This window comes from Xyrauchen texanus, chromosome 13 (assembly GCF_025860055.1).
Source record: "Xyrauchen texanus isolate HMW12.3.18 chromosome 13, RBS_HiC_50CHRs, whole genome shotgun sequence".
Taxonomy (NCBI): Eukaryota; Metazoa; Chordata; class Actinopteri; order Cypriniformes; family Catostomidae; genus Xyrauchen; species Xyrauchen texanus.
In genome coordinates, this window is record NC_068288.1 from 11,845,338 (window position 1) to 11,862,909 (window position 17,572).

Here is a 17,572-nt window from a genome sequence, read left to right on the forward strand (position 1 = left end):
AAAGATATTTTGATGGAGATATGATGTGAATATATCCATACAATGCGAGTCAATGGGGACCAACACTTCTGAGCTCCAAAAAGGACTTGCCGCATAAATGTAATCCATATGATTTAAGTGGTTAAATCCATGTCTTCTGAAGTGATACGGTCGGTTTTGGCTGGGTCACTATAAATCTTGACATCTGCAGACTCCTACAGGCGCGATAATAACACATAGATTAAAGACCAGCACACTCATTTAGGATTACATGTACACTGCGCTGTGATTAAATAAAGCTTGAATGACAAGATTTAAACGTTTATTCCCTAATCCCATATAAACAAAATCCCGAAAGATTTCTGATCAATCCTGAATTCAGGAGCCCATCCTTGAAACATTTATGATAATTGACATTTATATAAGAGACAATAATATTTTTTATAAGGATTTGTTTCATGTTTAAATGTTTGTTTATTTTGTTAAAAAAAAACAGTTTATTCTGTTCTGATCAGTTTGGGGTGAATAAAACTTTATTTTTGGTTAAGTACCTTTTATTAAATGTGCACAAAAAGGCAGATTACAAGCTGTATTGTAAAGCATTCAGGAAGTGGCTCACAAGCCATTTAAACCAGTGTGTTGAGAAGTCATTAAAAAATATTATAAGTAACCATAAATAATAAATGCTACAGTATAACATAAAGTCCTTTAAAAACATTCAATTGACACAAAATCTCACTTTCTCAGTCATACATCATTGTAAAATGTGAAACTCTTAAATTCGATTTATTTCGTTTATAATTGCTGCCTGACAACAAACTAGTCTTAACGTTGGAACTGTTAATAACCAATACACAGTACATAAACTGTCAAAAATAATGAAGCTACAAAGGATTCAGCGCATGAGTTAATAATGATTGTTGTCGTGAAGAAATATTTTACACTAAACACATTAGCACAAGAAACATCTTAATATGCTAGGATCATGGCCTTGTAATGTAAGACATAACCTGAGACATATCTTCAATGTTTATAGGTACTACATTCTTACAGATGAAAACATTGAATGGTTAAAGTATCACAATGGAAGACATGCAAACATGACTAGCAATAATATATTAAATAAGTACAGTGCGTCAGAAAAAGCATATGACCTTAAAGGCCTCAGTTGCTCCCTCAAAGTACCCCAGAAAGCCCCGTGTCCGTGAAACACACTGGTGCATTGGAGCATATAGAGTGCTTAGGTTTATTTTATAACAGTGCTTAGTTTTTCACAATTGTATTCTATCGTTGTATTTTATTCATGGCAGTCTGTGGCAGTCCCAATGTGTTATCTGAACTGAAGAACAGAAACTGATTTCCAGAAACAGAAGCGACCCAAGCTGATCACATTTAAACTGCTGTGACTCATCACGAGCACTAAAAGAGTATTGTGGGTGCAAGCATTGTGCTCTCAGGGTAGCAGATACGTAGCTACAGTATATATATTTTTACAATTAACTTTTGACGGTAAACAAATATGTTTTTCAAGAAGTTTGTAAAAACACATTATATAATGCGGTTTGAAATTGTGTACAAATGAACTGCAAAAATGCTGGATACAGTCAACTTAGAGTTGCCACAAGAATAACTTTGAGCTACGGCAGGACAAGACAGGCTTTTTTAATTTGAACCATTGTTCCTGATGTTTATATAATAAGGCAATTTGATCAAAACCATTTTTCAGACACCAAAAATCTACAGTTACACACAGGTTATTCAGCTAGTGTTTCGTTGGTGGTCTCTCCTCCCTCAAGTGCAGAGAAGGCTTCTTCTCTGGCTTCTTCTCTCGAACCTTTCGCAGCCTCCTTGGTGGAGGGGTAGATTTGGATTCGCTGGAGGTGTCCCCAGCATCCCTGTCCTCTGGGATATTGGGAATGGCTGCACTGCTGCCCTCCAGGGTGTTCCTAAGGGACATATCCTCGGGACTCCCAATTTCACTGCTGCTCAAGTCCTGCTCCTGATTTCCGCTTATTTTAGCCATGCTAGCGCTCGAGGGCTCCTCGCTTTTCTGCAGAGGCTGCTGCAGCTCATTCATGTCCACTCCAGAATCCAAGCTCGTGTCGTTGCTGCTGCCTGGACGATGTCTTCCCTGAAGTTCGATTACAGAGTGACGAACTTGGGCCACTGGTTTACCCTCTAGAGACACAAACCAGGCACGGGGTGGGTGAATGGAGGGCTTGCCCTTGGTAAGCTCCAGCAAGGTTTGCTCCGATATTCCCTGGAGTTCCCCTCGGAAAGGCCCCATCCTAGCGGCTTCATTCAAAGTTCCCGGAACAGACACGGATTCCAGGAGATGACTGTAGCGGCCCCATAGGCCTGGGTTAATGGCGGAAGCCTGCGCTCCTTCCAGAGCCTGCTGCTCATCGCTGTCCTGCTGGGGGATTTTGGGTAACGTCTGGGTGAAACTGTCTTTCAAGGTCCGCTCTGTCTGAGCTCCGTGCTCCATGCCATTCCGTGGGAAAGTGGCAGATCTGCTTCCAGAAGGGTCGGTCTGTCCCTGGGAATTAAAGAGCTCTGGGCCTTGTACAATAGCCATAGGCTGGTTATAGATATGGAACAGCTTGTCTTTGAAAACGGCATTCTCTGCACCGCCATGACGTGAGGCATTCTGTTCCCATTTCTCTCGAAGCTTTGCCACTTCATCACTATTAACATAAAGATTCGTCACTGGGGCTCTAAGGCTTTCTAATCCCACAGCTCCAATGTTCTCATACAGATTGCCCACAGGCTGAGCAACATTTTCCACATAAATGTTAAAACTGGCTTGGTGCCTTGGAGAGTCCGATGCTTCATGGCTTCTTGCAGCCAGTGAATAAGATCGGTCACCATTACGAAAGAAATGTTCTTGAGCCTCATCGGAGTTGGTTGACGTGGTCTGGTCTTTCTTCAGTACTGTGAGCCTGGTGGAATTCCATCGCTTTCTTCCTGCCTCATGGTTTAAAGCTCTATAAAATGAGAATTCAAAAGGATTGCATACTTTGATGATCGCTAGGGAGTTTTAACTGAGTCAGAGGAATGAGAGAGCGGCTTTGATTCTCTGGATACCATGAAATAAACGTGTTTGTTAAAATAAGATCCTGCAGTTCTGCAAGTCCTGCAATTGTTTAACTCAGTTTTTATAAGATGCTGATACAATGATGTTTGTATGGTTAAATCAACTCTTACCTGCAATGAAATACAATCACAGATAAAAATCCAATGACTATCACAAGAGTTCCTCCCAAGACACCCACAAGTAGGTATGTGTGGTAGGAAATGAAATCCATTGAGCTTGCATGCCCCATATAACCTAGATGTACACAAACAGACATCTGGTTACAGGGCTGCAAATGAACAGAAGAAAAAAACACCTATTTAGATTTAGATATATTTATTTTAATTACACATGTTACACTTCCCCGATTTTTACCTGAGGAAGGTGATGGGGCAGCAATCCAGTTGCCAAGATGAGGTGCTACATAAGTCCAGACCAGGCCATTTTTCTCCATCCGAACTATGCCTACACCTTTATTCACCCAGGTGCCTGTAATGACATAACTCATTTACTGCTTACTGGGAAATACAGTTGAACTAACAACTTCAGCATTAAGACTCATTACAGCTGAGAAACATACTGCCGGCGCTTACCTTTTACTGGAGTTTCCACATTGGAAGGAGATATAAATATTCAACATAGCAGAAGAGAGAACGGTTTCAATAGTGAATGACTCTTGCGCACCGGCTACCACGAAATACTCAGGGGACACCCTGCTCGAATGGCTGATACACATTTGATTTAATGAGATTTGACCAGAATACTATTATCTTCAGCAAGCAGACTAACACTACACTAATGCTTGAGTCGCAACAGATGCATGTAGTCACACAAGCTCAATCTCTCTCTCTTTCTCTCTCTCAAACACACACATACATCCTTGTTTCTCCAATGACTTGTTAGCAATAGCCCAAGCCATCGTTACTAGTTCTGAAGTTATGGAGGCTTGTCTGCATCTTTTATACTAGCAACGTCAGATCCTGATCCGTGGCATAAGAAAGTAGTTCCATGTATAAATGCATTTTATTTTTGTGACAATCCTTAGTTTTTCCTAATTGTTATGATTCACTTGTTCTTTGAACATTTGTATAAAATTTGAGCTGCTCACTGAAGGGACTCGGCATTCAGTGAGCCTGCGGCTGAATCACAACAGTGCAGATGCAGGGCCATATAGCACACTTGCTCGTGTGATATCGCTTTAATAATGCATTTATCGATGGCCTGGGTAGCTCAGCAAGTAAAGACGCTGACTACCACACCTGGAGTTGCAAGTTCGAATTCATGGCGTGCTGAGTGAATCCAACCAGGCTTCCTAAACAACCAAAAAAACCTCCTTGTGGTCGCTATAATGTGGTTCTCGCCCTCAGTGGGGCGTGTGGTGATTTGTGCGGGGATGCCATGGAGAATAGCATGAAGCCTCCACATATGCTACGTCTCCGCGGTAACGCGCACAACAAGCCACGTGATAAGATGCATGGATTGACAGTCGCAGATGTGGAGGCAACTGAGATTCATCCTCCACCACCCAGATTGAGGTGAGTCACTACGCCACCATGAGGACCTAGAGCGCATTGGGAATTGGGCATTCCAAATTGGGGAGAAAATTAAAAACAATTAAAAAATAATGCATTTATCATTGCTACTGAAAATGCCTTCAGTAAGCAGCTCGTATGTGCACATGTCAGACAGACGCAAGTGTCAATTATTGCGCATTAAGTTTTGGCAGTAAAAGCAAAGGGACAAAACCGTAAATAAAGAGAGGACGTTTTACAGTATGTATGGTCACAAAGAAGGTGTCGTTAACATGCAGTGGTATCTGTTTACAGGGGTAAACAGATGCTTCTCATACTCGGATGGCACTCGTTTTCCATATATTACAACCCAATTAGTGCAAACAGAGGCTCCTGGGAGCAGTGAGAGGGTGGAATCGAACTGTGGTGCGGACCAAGCAATCAAACACGGGTGGGATAAAATTCTAAGTACATGAGAAGGGCAGAGCCCTGGAGCAACCTTGGGTTAAGTGTCTTTTTTCAGTGTACGGGTCAGCCCTTGCGAGATTTGATCCTACAACCTTGTGGTTAACCAGATCTTTAACCACTAGGCTACACCTCACAGACTGATAGCACTGTGAGTTTAGAAACAGTATTTAGAAAGTTCTGCTACTTAAATTGGTCTGTGCTTACCGAAATTTGAAACACCACCCTCCAGTGGCCAAAGATGGAAGTGCTGTTGAATGTGTGGGACGTGTGAGCTCCAGTCCCTGGGCGAAATGTCAAGAGAGTGGAGCCAAAAGCGAGTTGTGTTTTTAGTTTTAAATGATGTAATTCAATCACAGGAATGCAAACCTTCACCCAAACCCCAACCCTAAACCTAACAGTCAGTGGAGTAAACATTTCAGAGTGAAAATGCAACCTCAGACTCCAGCCCACCATTGTTTATATAAATGCGATTACTTCCTTGTTTCCATGGGACCAGAACCCATGTCTCAGAGGTTGTTCATGTAACAGTTATCAATAGCACTAGAAGGAAATGTAAAAACATTTGAATTGGTGCAAAAATGTCTGTTGGGGAAAAGGGGCTTTGTCAGCAATTAGGTAGAATTTCAAGATTAATGACCATTTGAAAGCTACTGTACATGTCGATTTCCTGTTTGATTATGTTGCACCTCCCCCACTAATAGAAAACTATGAAAGCCTTACAATGCTGAAATGTTACCTGTAGTCATGTTGAAGTTCCACCCAGGAAGTGAGTCTGAGGGCCGTAAGCGGGTGTGGTAGGGAAGTGGTACTGTGAGCTGAATGGGTCCTCTGATTTCAATCTCATTTCCATTAGACACTAGTTGGGTACTGATCATAACCAAGGGGCTCAACTTGACATTCCTACAGCCTGTAATGGGGATACAAAAATAACAGATTTATTTTAGAGACTGCAGAAAAATGGATTTGCAAAATTGTATTTTGGGGCTGTGCTGTCTAAAGGAGCAATAGTTTGTCTAAAATGTGGCATCACATTAGAATTTGTTTAAGTCTGGGTGGCCAAATTATTTGCTAAATCAATGCAGTATCAAGTCTAAACAGTTGTAACCTTATGGGGCTTTTCCACTGCATGGTACAACTCGATTCAACTCAACTCTTTTTTAGTTTTTTTGGGGGGGTTTTCCTCTGTGGATAGTACCTGATACCAGATACTTTTTTTAGTACCACCTCGGTCGAGGTTCCAAGCAAGCCAATACTAAATGTGACGTCAAAATCCTGCAGATCACTGATTGGTCAGGGAGATTCGTCACTAACAGCGTCACTGGATTTCCGACACGTTCAAGTTAGGAACAGCGATAGCAGTATCAGTTGTTCACGTGACTTTCGAATTGTGAAAAAGAAATGGCTGTGCGCAAAACCACGCCATGGTCAATAAACGAGGTGCAGACGGTCCACTCGTTAGCGATGAGCGAAACGAAAAAGTCTCTCAAGAAGTGTCTCAGCTGTTGGCCGCACGAGGCTACCACCGGACCAACCAACAGTGTAAGGAAAATTTTAAAAAACTTGAAAGTGACTACAGAACCATCAAGGAAAAGTGGAAGTGGTTTGACCAAATGGACGCTATCTAGACCGGCGAGCAATGGGAGGGAGAGTGTCCTGGACTGGTGTTGATCCACGATGGAGGACGGTACGTTTTGTTATGTTAACTCTATACTCTGCTTGAAAGCTTCACTTTATTTAGTTGACCAGCTTCTGGAAGCTGCTTCTAAAACAACCAGGCCAATTTAACTGTTACACTTGTGTAAAATCACCATGATGCAACAACTGTTTTATGCAGCACAATGAGCTAGTAGCTAACAGCTAACGGTCGTGTTATTGTTTTGGTCTGTTTGTGTCATGTTTAAGATGATGTCATGGCAGTAGAGGATGCGCAACTATGATGATCAGACTATAATCCCACCCACATTGATGTGGTAATAAACTGCAGTGGAAATGCAAGCTCAGAAATGCAAAGCGAGTAAAGTTGAGGTGAACCGTAACGTGCAGTGGAAAAGTGCCATGACTGACTTAAGCTGCCCTTCTATACACTCCCCTCAATTTTACAGATCATTGACATCTGAATGAAAGATATAGTGTCATGTACTATGAAATGGCAAGACTTATTCTTAGATTTACTTGCAACACTTGGTCATGGTTAGGTACAATACATTTAATGCAATTCATTCTTTAGACAAATTAAATTTACCTCCTTTACTGCTCAGGCTTAAAGTATAGAAATTTGCATCTTTTTCTGCAGACAGGGCTGGAGATGTTAGATACGCTGACAGCATTGAGATGTTGGTGTTCTCGGATAGTTTGAGGAGACTTTTGGGAAACTGGACACTTGGCTGAAATGACACATCTGTAATACATGTGAAAATAAATACATTGAAATTACCAAGAATATTACACAGTAGAAATGCATTGTGTCATGTAGAACAGTAAGGCTACATGCTCCAAAAATTAAACTGAAGAAAAAGGTTCGATCTTCAACCTTGATCTAGGCTTGTTAAAGGGATAGTTCACCCAAAAATGAAAATTCTCTCATCATTTACTCACTCTCATGCCATCCCAGATGTGTATGACTTTCTTTCTTCTGCAGAACACAAACCAAGATTTTTAGAAGAATATCTCAGCTCTGTAGGTCCATTCAATGCAAGTGAATGGTGACCAGACCTTTGACCAAAACTAATCTGTTTTGGGTGAGAACATACCAAAATAGCTGTACATCTGGCCATTGCAGTCTAAAGGTACAATCACAATTTAAAGCTCGATTACACTTCCTAGTGCTTGACGCATGCGCAGATCACTAGATGGCGCTAGGAAGTGTAATCCAGCTGGAAATCATGATCTCCAAGCAGACTGCTGTCAAGAATTTTAGTGAATATTTTTGTCAGTTCTCGCCTAAAATTGCTTCAGAAGGCATGGAACAAACCAGTGGAGTCGTATGGATTACTTTTATGCTGTCTTTGTGAGCTTTTTGGAGCTTCAAAGTTCTGGCCACCATTCACTTGCATTGTATGGACCTGCAGAGCTGAGAAATTCTTCTAAAAAGCTCTGTTTGTGTTCTGCTGAATAAAGAAAGTCACATCTGGAATGGCATGAAAAACGGATGAGAGAATTTTCATAATTTTGTGGGTGAACTATTATTCCTTTGAGTGCTACGATGAATGACATTCATATTTTGGAGTTACTTAATTTTTAGCCTTTTAATTACACTTGTTAAAACAGCTCTCAGTTTCACAATGGTACAAACAGGTAGTAGGATCAAATAATAGCTAATAGAGTACAATTTTGTTTTGTTTTAACAGACATACCAGATGTTTTTTGCGTTATCAGCACAGAATCTTCAAAGACCCAGACGTTCCCTTGTGTTTGAGGATGCAGGGACATCGTAATGACAGATAAAACTAGAAAACAATAGGAAGACACTCAAAACTCAAATTAGCAGCAAACTGCCTCTCATTAAATGGATTTAGCTGAATTTCTCCACACTCTATGTTTAAAGATATTATCTGTTGTCAATTGGGTGTTAAACAGCACATCAGAGTGAAGTCACTGGGGTTCACAACTTCATTCTTGCTGCCTCACTGTTTTTCTATCCCTGTTTATTTTGCATTGTTAAAGGGATAGTTCACTCAAGCATGAAAATTCTCTCATAATTTACTCACTCTCATGCCATCCCAGATGTGTATGACTTTCTTTCTTCATGTCTTCAGCAGAACACAAACGAAGATTTTTACAACAACATTTCAGCTCTGTAGGTCCATACAATGCAAGTGAATGGTGACCAGCACTTTAAAGCTCCAAAAAGCACAGACAGTTAGAGTAAAAGTAATCCATAAGACACCAGTGGTTAAATCCATGTCTTCTAAAGTGATATGATCGCTTTGGGTGAGAAACAGATCAAAATGTATGTCCTTTATCACTATAAATGTTCACTTCCGGTCACTCTCTAATACGCGTTCAAAAAAGGACCGAGTTCAGGCAGCCTCTCATGTGACGTAAACAATTTGGCATGTTCAAACGAGAACTGACGCGTGAGCGACACAACCGAAAGTGCAGCTCGGTTAGTTTACAACAGAACACTGTACACGAGACGGGAGAAAGGTGCCACAGATTGTTCCTGGCAGGGTACGTAGCCTTACAGGCTCCACTTGGTAAGGATTAGGGTGGGTGCATCTGCTGCCTGCCAGGAACATAGCTTCATAGGTTTTGCTTTCATTTGAACATGCCGACACGCTTACGTCACACGAGAGGTTGTGTGGCCTTGGTCCTCTAATGAACGCAGATTGGAGAGAAACCAGCAGTAAACATTTATAGGACTTAAATATTGATCTGTTTCTCACCCACAGCGATCGTATCGCTTTAGAAGACATGGATTTAACCACTGGAGTCATAAGGATCACCATCCACTTGCATTGTAAGGACCTGCAGAGCTGAGATATTCTTCTAAAATATTCATTTGTGTTTTGTAGAATAAAGAGAGTCATACATATCTGGGATGGCATGAGGGTGAGTAAATGATGAGAGAATTTTCATTTTTGGGTGAACTATCCCTTTAAATCCATCTAACTGAGGAACAGAGCAGTCATATATCCAGATACAATGGGAAAGAAGAGGATTTAAAGAGGATCAAACGTACAATCTTACAGTAAAAGTTTCCTTTGGATTGAAAAAAAAAAATATTCAAACAACCATCATGATAATGTCTCTGCTTAGCAAAATAAATAGACAATAAATGAACACTGCATTTAAAAGATTATGAACTCACTGGGCATCTTGGTGGTTTTCCAAGGCAACTGGGTGAGTACATAACCCTCCATGCTGGCCACCAGAGTGAGGGTCAGGCCAAGGTGGTACGGGACAGTGACAGTGACCTCTCCATTCTCCAGCGTCTGGCTGGAATGAATCTGAGATCCATTCACAAACACACCCACCAGAGCTCCTTTCAGGAACCTCTGGCTAGACGCATCCTTCACCCAAACCTTGAGTGTCAGAAGCGGCTCTAGAGACCAAGATAAGATCAAAGCTTTAGTGAGGGAGATTTCCATTCCACTTTATAAACATATCACTGCATAACATTATATACTGTATGGTGCATACATTTTATCTGAAGCTTCTGTAATATCATTCAGATTCAACAAAAGAACTTTAAGGTGAATCGCCATTGTAAAAGATCCTACCTGAGGTAACACAGATGTGCAGTACTTGCTGAACGCATACAAAGATAACTGAATCACCCGTTTAATGAACTCATGCAACACTGGTAATAGTGTGATGTCAATGCCTGAAACAAATTGTTGGTGACTGTAAAATCTTGTGGTACGTAATTGCAAAGCTTTGAAATAGTAATGACCAATGGCTCAGTCAGAGGGACTTAAAAATAGATCAAAGTGGCAAATGTCGGATGAGCACTTCATTGAAAATACTGAGACCTTGAAATATCTCTTATTAATGAACAATGTGAGTGATGTTGAGAGTATGGTTCTGAGTACAGGACAAAACACAGAGCGTGCTTCATTTTATCTTCTGACACACACACACACACACCCGTGACACACACCCATAAGGCATGGAAAGGTCCACAAATGCTCTCGACTGAGCTGAACTTGTATTTAACCCCAAATATATTCCTTTAAGTGCATTTGTCTCAGTAGTACTGCCAAGGCAAGGGGTGTTCAAGGATGCTGCCCAACCATATCAGCTATTCACCTGTAAGTAATGCTGTAATGCACAGTGTGGACATGACTGGCCTGAATAAACTAAATAAAATAGGCGAGTCTTCACTTAGGATAGCATTGCATATAATGGATACATGTAAAATGCTATATATATATATATATATATATATTTAATAAAACAATCACAGCACAGTCCTTTGTTGTCATGTAGCCTACCCCTTCGTGTAAACATCCTTATTATTTATAAGCACAGCTCATTTAATGGCGGAGCTGATATGGGCTGGTTGGTGATGCTGAAGATGATGCTGTGACCATTACCTGATGTAGGCACAGTCGCATCCGTCTGTGCCGTGAGCGGGGCCGGCTGTGAGTTGCTGCCATTGTCCTCCTCCGACAGCGAGGCGAGGCCGTGGGAGAGCACCCCACCCTCCGCTCTCCTCACGCACCCATCCTCGGAAAAAATCAGCACCGCGGCGAGCAGCAGGCACCCCGAAAGATCTGGCATGGCGAGAGGAGGCAGCGCGTTTTAGACATAACTGCACGAAACGACACGGAGAAGGAGAATGTTGTTGTCTTTTCTGTCTTCAGGCGGCTCTGTGTGTCATGGTCACATCATGGTTCACGGGTGGACCGATGAATAAGGAGCTGGTGGAGTCAGACGGGTGCGCGTGTTGCGTCATAGCAGGCGCGCGATGCCATCTGCTGGCTCAGTGATTTTCTCTTTGTTAAAGGTTACGCAATTACCTTTTTTTTTCCTTTTTTTTTTGGATGGTTAAATATTTATTTTATGAATATAAATATGTTTAAATGGGGCTGTACACTGTAATTAAAAATATTAGTAAAATAGCTGTAAATATTTGCATATGAAAAACTATATATTTTACATGTAGGTAAATAGGGCTATATTTAAAATGCTATAGGTATGTTAAAGCTTTTTACTTGTATTTGCATTATGCAAAAAAAAAAGTAGGCTATTGATAGAAACCCTATAGGGCTATAAATATTTTTAATACAATATATATTTTGGTATCAGTAAAACACACTTAAATACGCAGTACTTAAATATTATTTTTTGCACCAAAAGCGATTGTATCGTTTTAGAAGACATTAATTTAACCGCTGGAGTCGTATTTATGACGTTTATGCTGACTGTCTGTTCTTTTTGGAGCTTCAAAAGTCTGATCACCATCCACTTGCATTTTAAGGACCGACTGAGCTGATATATTTTTAGATTTTTCTTTAAATGTGTTCTGGTTAAGAAAGAAAGTCATACACACCTGGGATATCATGAGGGTGAGTAAATGATAAGAATTTTCATTTTTTGGTGAGCTAACCCTTTAAGAAAGAGGGCTGTTGATCAATTAGCTTTTGCTTTTAGAGCAACCCATGACAGGAATGGACTTCCTGCTTATTTGTAACATCTAACAAGCCATGGGGTTTTCTCTAAATACAATCCAGTCATCAAACCAGAAATGTCAACATGGTACACTTAAAGGAATAGTTTACCCAAAAATGAAAATTCTCATCATTTACTCAACCTTATGCCATCCCAGATGTGTCTTTCTTTCATCTGCTAAATGCAAATTATCTTTTAGAAGAATTTCTTAGCTCTTTTGGTCCATACAATGCATGTGAATGTGTGCCAACATTTTGAAGCTCCATAAATCACACAAGTCAGCATAAAAGTAATCCATAAGACTCACAGTTAAATGTTTATCTTCTGAAGCGATATGATAGGTTCTTCTATAGATTCTCCTCCCTGATCAGTAGGTGGCGATCTTCACTAATAATACACTCACATTTTTTTCTTGTGTTTTTAGTGATTCACATTCTTCATGCATACCACCCCCTACTGGGCAGAGAGAAGATTTTCTAGCTAAAAATAGCTTAAATATTTATCTGTTTCTCACCCACACCTTTCATATCACTTCTGAAGACATGGATTAACCCACTGGTGTCATATGGATTACTTTTATGCTGCCTTTATGAGTGTCAAAATTTGGCATCCAATTACTCCATTGTGAGGACCTACAGAGCAGAGATATTCTTCTAAAAATCATAATTTGTTATGGGGTGGGATGGCATGAGAGAATTTTCATTTTTGGGTGAACTATCTCTTTAATACTAGCGGTATTGTTTTATGGATATTATACACAGTGTTTTTGAACATCATGCTCTTAGGCGTCGTTGGTTATTGGTTTTGATTTGCCTTTGGCCCAAGACAGCTGGGTTAGGCTCCTGTACAACCCGTGACCCTGCATAGGATAAGTGACTATAGATGATGGATGGTTTTGATTGTAGTGTTTTAAAAACAGCCTTTTTAATGTAATTTTGCACTTTGACATCAACCTGCCAGCATGGACAGCAGAAGAAAATGAGCATTTTTGGCTAAATCCAGAACATTTTCATCAATTAGTTGATTTATTAATGTGTATTGTCCCTGACAAATAAATTAAATATGTAATTATATCAAATTGTGTAATGGATATGGGATTAATTAAAAGCTGATTGTTTTGTCTTTTCCATTTGTTATAGTTGCTACACATGTAAAACACTTGACAACAACTAAGACACAGAAGTTTTAAGAAAAAGTAAATTTGATTTAAACAATGCCAGGAAGCTACAATGAGCACCTCTGAGGAAGTAGTCATCTAACATGATTTGCCAAAGCATCCAGTTTATGGCACTGAATCTTTAAAAGAAATAGAGTATTGTTTGATGCAGATTATTTGATTGTGTCAATTTTTTGAACGAGTCACCACTTTATTGCGTCAGACACTCCTTCCTTTCTCTCCAACTTTACTCATCCTCATGCCATCCCAGATATGTAGGACTTTCTTCCGCAGAACATATTAGAAGAATATCTTGGCTCTGTTGGACCTCACAACTCAAATAAATGGCTTCCAAAACTTTGAAGCTCCAAAAAGCACATAAAAGATAGTATAAAATTAATTAATATGCCTCCAGTGGTTTAATCAAAGTCTTATGAAACAATCAATCCAGTTTTGGGTGAGAACAGACCAAAATGTAACTTCCCACGGTTCATCTTGCTATAGCTACAATCATGATTTAAAGCTTGATGAAACTTCCTAGTCCTCGATGCACGTTGCAGCTTAAAATCATGTTAAGATTTATGGTGAAACAGTCGTTGTATTTTGGTCTGTTCTCATGCTAAATAAAAAGGATCGCTTCAGAAGACAGATTAAACGGAGTTACACTCACCTAAAGGATTATTAGGAACACCTGTTCAATTTCTCATTAATGCAATTATCTAATCAACCAATCACATGGCAGTTGCTTCAATGCATTTAGGGGTGTGGTCCTGGTCAAGACAATCTCCTGAACTCCAAACTGAATGTCAGAATGGGAAAGAAAGGTGATTTAAGCAATTTTGAGCGTGGCATGGTTGTTGGTGCCAGACGGCCGGTCTGAGTATTTCACAATCTGCTCAGTTACTGGGATTTTCACGCACAACCATTTCTAGGGTTTACAAAGAATGGTGTGAAAAGGGAAAAACATCCAGTATGCGGCAGTCCTGTGGGCTGAAAATGCCTTGTTGATGCTAGAGGTCAGAGGAGAATGGGCCGACTGATTCAAGCTGATAGAAGAGCAACTTTGCCTGAAATAACCACTCGTTACAACCGAGGTATGCAGCAAAGCATTTGTGAAGCCACAACACGCACAACCTTGAGGCGGATGGGCTACAACAGCAGAAGACCCCACCGGGTACCACTCATCTCCACTACAAATAGGAAAAAGAGGCTACAATTTGCAAGAGCTCACCACAACTGGACAGTTGAAGACTGGAAAAATGTTGCCTGGTCTGATGAGTCTCGATTTCTGTTGAGACATTCAGATGGTAGAGTCAGAATTTGGCGTAAACCGAATGAGAACATGGATCCATCATGCCTTGTTACCACTGTGCAGGCTGGTGGTGGTGGTGTAATGGTGTGGGGGATGTTTTCTTGGCACACTTTAGGCCCTTAGTGCCAATTGGGTATCGTTTAAATGCCACGGCCTACCTGAGCATTGTTTCTGACCATGTCCATCCCTTTATGGCCACCATGTACCCATCCTCTGATGGCTACTTCCAGCAGGATAATGCACCATGTCACAAAGCTCGAATCATTTCAAATTGGTTTCTTGAACATGACAATGAGTTCACTGTACTAAAATGGCCCCCACAGTCACCAGATCTCAACCCAATAGAGCATCTTTGGGATGTGTTGGAACGGGAGCTTCGTGCCCTGGATGTGCATCCCACAAATCTCCATCAACTGCAAGATGCTATCCTGTCAATATGGGCCAACATTTCTAAAGAATGCTTTCAGCACCTTGTTGAATCAATGCCACGTAGAATTAAGGCAGTTCTGATGGCGAAAGGGGGTCAAACACAGTATTAGTATGGTGTTCCTAATAATCCTTTAGGTGAGTGTATATTGATTAATTTTATGCTGCCTTAGTGTGCTTTTTTGAGGTTCAAAGTTCTAAAAGCCATTCACTTGATTTAATGATGAGAATTTTAATTTTTGGGTGAACTACTCTAAAATAATTAATGAAATGACCCGCCCCCCTTTATAGTTTAAAATGCTTTTGAAACTAACCCCCCCTCCCCCCTGTAGTTCAACATGCTTTTGAGTATTAATATTTGTCCTTTTTATGCCTAGGTATAATTGTATTACATGATGCACTCAAACTATGAAAATATGGAAATTAAGTCAGGTTGTGCAAAGCAGTTCACAGAATCAGTCAACCAGCTGTAAGAAAATTCTGAAGCAGAATGCAGGTTTTTGTGAGGTATCAATACCTCCATTTTATTGTAATAATTAATTCAAGCAAATTACATTGATATTATAAAGCAACATACAACATACAAAAGGACTGTGGAAAAGGTCCTCTGTAAATAGAAAGTCTTGAAAGCAAAGTGATCACATTTTCTCACTCACCCATTCTCCGAAAACCAACAAGTCAACGCAAATGTATTAATTGCATAAAAACAAAAAGAAAATGAAGTGGTTTATTTATTTTTCTTAAATCATTCAACATATTACCAAACATCATCCCATTTTCAAGCAGCCCTATAAATGAGCAGACAATCTTTTACCACCGCACCAGTGTAAGTATGCAAGAATGAATCTCTCCCCAGCCCAGCTTCGGTCTCAGCATAGATATCATGTAAAGCACTCATGGTGGTCGACAGTTCACCGGACTTTTTTTTTTTTTTTTTTTACTGAATAAAGCTTCAAGAGTGCTTACCGACCTCTGATGCAAAAAAGAAAACAAAACATTTATCAGAATGTGATCCAATCAGCTTCTATTGACAACATTTATCTGCATATTATGAAAGCCTTGTAATAGGCTAGGGACAGTGGTTATGCTGCCAATAAGACATTGGCTAAAGTCACTTCAAATAGGAGGAGAAAAGTGACACAGGAAGTGGGAGGAGACTGTCAAGCCACACCCCTTCCCTTCCACCACCTGATTAAACCTCCTCCTCTTCATCATCATCATCCTCCAGATCACCGAAGTCGATGAAAGGCCTGCTGTCTTCAGTCTCATCATCGGATTCTGCGTATGAACCTGTGAATGTGCGAATACATCAGGAAGAATCTCAATGAGCAAAAACAACCTTGGAGAAACAAAACTTGGAGAAAGAAAGATGGAAAGAAACAGACATAAGAATTACAACAACCACAAGGCACCAGTAACCTACTTCTTGTGACCTACAGTCACTTATAACTCACATGGAAAAAGTGTATTTTAAGAGATTTACATTCTAATATCCTTAACCTGCTTTTGTGTAATAATATGCAATAACACATTTGTATTAAAGGCCATGCATATATTTTAATGCAAGACTTTAAACTGTCACGGTCATACATTTGGTTTACACATTCTGTATCGACATTCCACATCCACAGAATGGGCAAAGTGTTATTATAATTGATACTTACCCAAGCATTTGTAAAGCTTTATATAAATAAGCAGACATCAACATGACAAACTGACAAGGTTTTTACAGTGCAGGACCAATACAAATATAAAAAGTAATTCAAAACGTACTTTCGAGATTGTCCATGTGTTCGTGCAGAGTTCTCGCCAAGTTGAAAAACTGAGCGAGAGAGGAGAACGTTTTGGTTTTCAAAATCACAACATTCATTTACAATGTAAATGTCCATAATATCATGTGTGACAGCTCACACGACAGAACCAATTTTTTGGACTGTATTGGACATTAACTAACAGAACAGACAATGATTCTTGTGTGAAAGAGAAAACATGTGGAAGGACAAGGCAGGTAATGTAATAAAAAAATACAAATAAAAAAAGAAGTGCTGCTTACCCCGGCATCATTGACTGCCCCAAGGACATCAGAGAACCTCTGCTCACACAGGTGCAGGAGCACCACCAGATACAACCCGCAACTGATGAACTCGTACTCTGACTGAGGAATCAATCGCAGGCAAAAAAGAAATCAAATGGTTAGCATTTACTTTGCTATGACATGTATCCTTGCCACTACTGAATATACAGAGCAAGAGTATGTAGGTGCTGCAAATCATTCCTAGGTGAGTTCAATCACTATAAAGGGGACACACACACACACAAAAAAGTCAAAGATCCCCCATTTAGCCTTAACAGACTGTAGGGGCAAGTGCTGTTAGCGAGCACCTATGAAGGCCGGAACTGTACACGAGGGGGTGGGTGGCCAGCACCACGCCCGACCACCTTTGTCTCCCCAGTGGCGATGTTTTACACACAGCACCAGGTACTCATGTTAGGCTGAGTCGACCTAGGGGAGGCCCAGGACCCCCATG

The 17,572-nt window shown here is 40.4% G+C and overlaps 2 protein-coding genes across 2 annotated transcripts in view; both read right to left on the reverse strand.

The window, feature by feature from the left end:
• Positions 1-499: 499 nt before the first annotated feature.
• On the reverse strand, positions 500-11,423 carry LOC127653527 (protein FAM171B-like). Its single transcript, XM_052140217.1, has 8 exons — positions 11,073-11,423; positions 9,845-10,078; positions 8,388-8,480; positions 7,277-7,432; positions 5,771-5,941; positions 3,431-3,544; positions 3,187-3,310; positions 500-2,966 (listed from the first exon to the last, which is right to left on the reverse strand). The coding sequence occupies exons 1-8, from the start codon at positions 11,257-11,259 to the stop codon at positions 1,742-1,744; spliced, it is 2,304 nt and encodes a 767-aa protein (XP_051996177.1). The 5' UTR covers positions 11,260-11,423; the 3' UTR covers positions 500-1,741.
• A 4,094-nt stretch (positions 11,424-15,517) lies between these two features.
• The window catches only part of LOC127653526 (E3 ubiquitin-protein ligase MARCHF7-like), a 32,254-nt gene continuing 30,199 nt past the window's right edge, over positions 15,518-17,572 (reverse strand). Inside the window, exons 9-11 of the mRNA XM_052140216.1 lie at positions 17,098-17,199; positions 16,818-16,866; positions 15,518-16,334 (exon numbers count right to left, since the gene is read on the reverse strand). Coding sequence (XP_051996176.1) covers positions 16,237-16,334; positions 16,818-16,866; positions 17,098-17,199 — 249 coding nt within the window. The 3' untranslated portion in view covers positions 15,518-16,236. The remainder of the gene's footprint in view (positions 16,335-16,817; positions 16,867-17,097; positions 17,200-17,572) is intronic.

Excerpts from the sequence above, each read along its gene's own strand:
- LOC127653527 (XM_052140217.1), bottom strand. The coding sequence starts at position 11,259 with ATGCCAGATCTTTCGGGGTGCCTGCTGCTCGCCGCGGTGCTGATTTTT. Across the intron at positions 3,545-5,770 it reads GAACTTCAACATGACTACAG|GCACCTGGGTGAATAAAGGT; the intron begins GTAACATTTCAG and ends ATGTCATTACAG. Across the intron at positions 2,967-3,186 it reads GTGATTGTATTTCATTGCAG|AGCTTTAAACCATGAGGCAG; the intron begins GTAAGAGTTGAT and ends CTCATTTTATAG.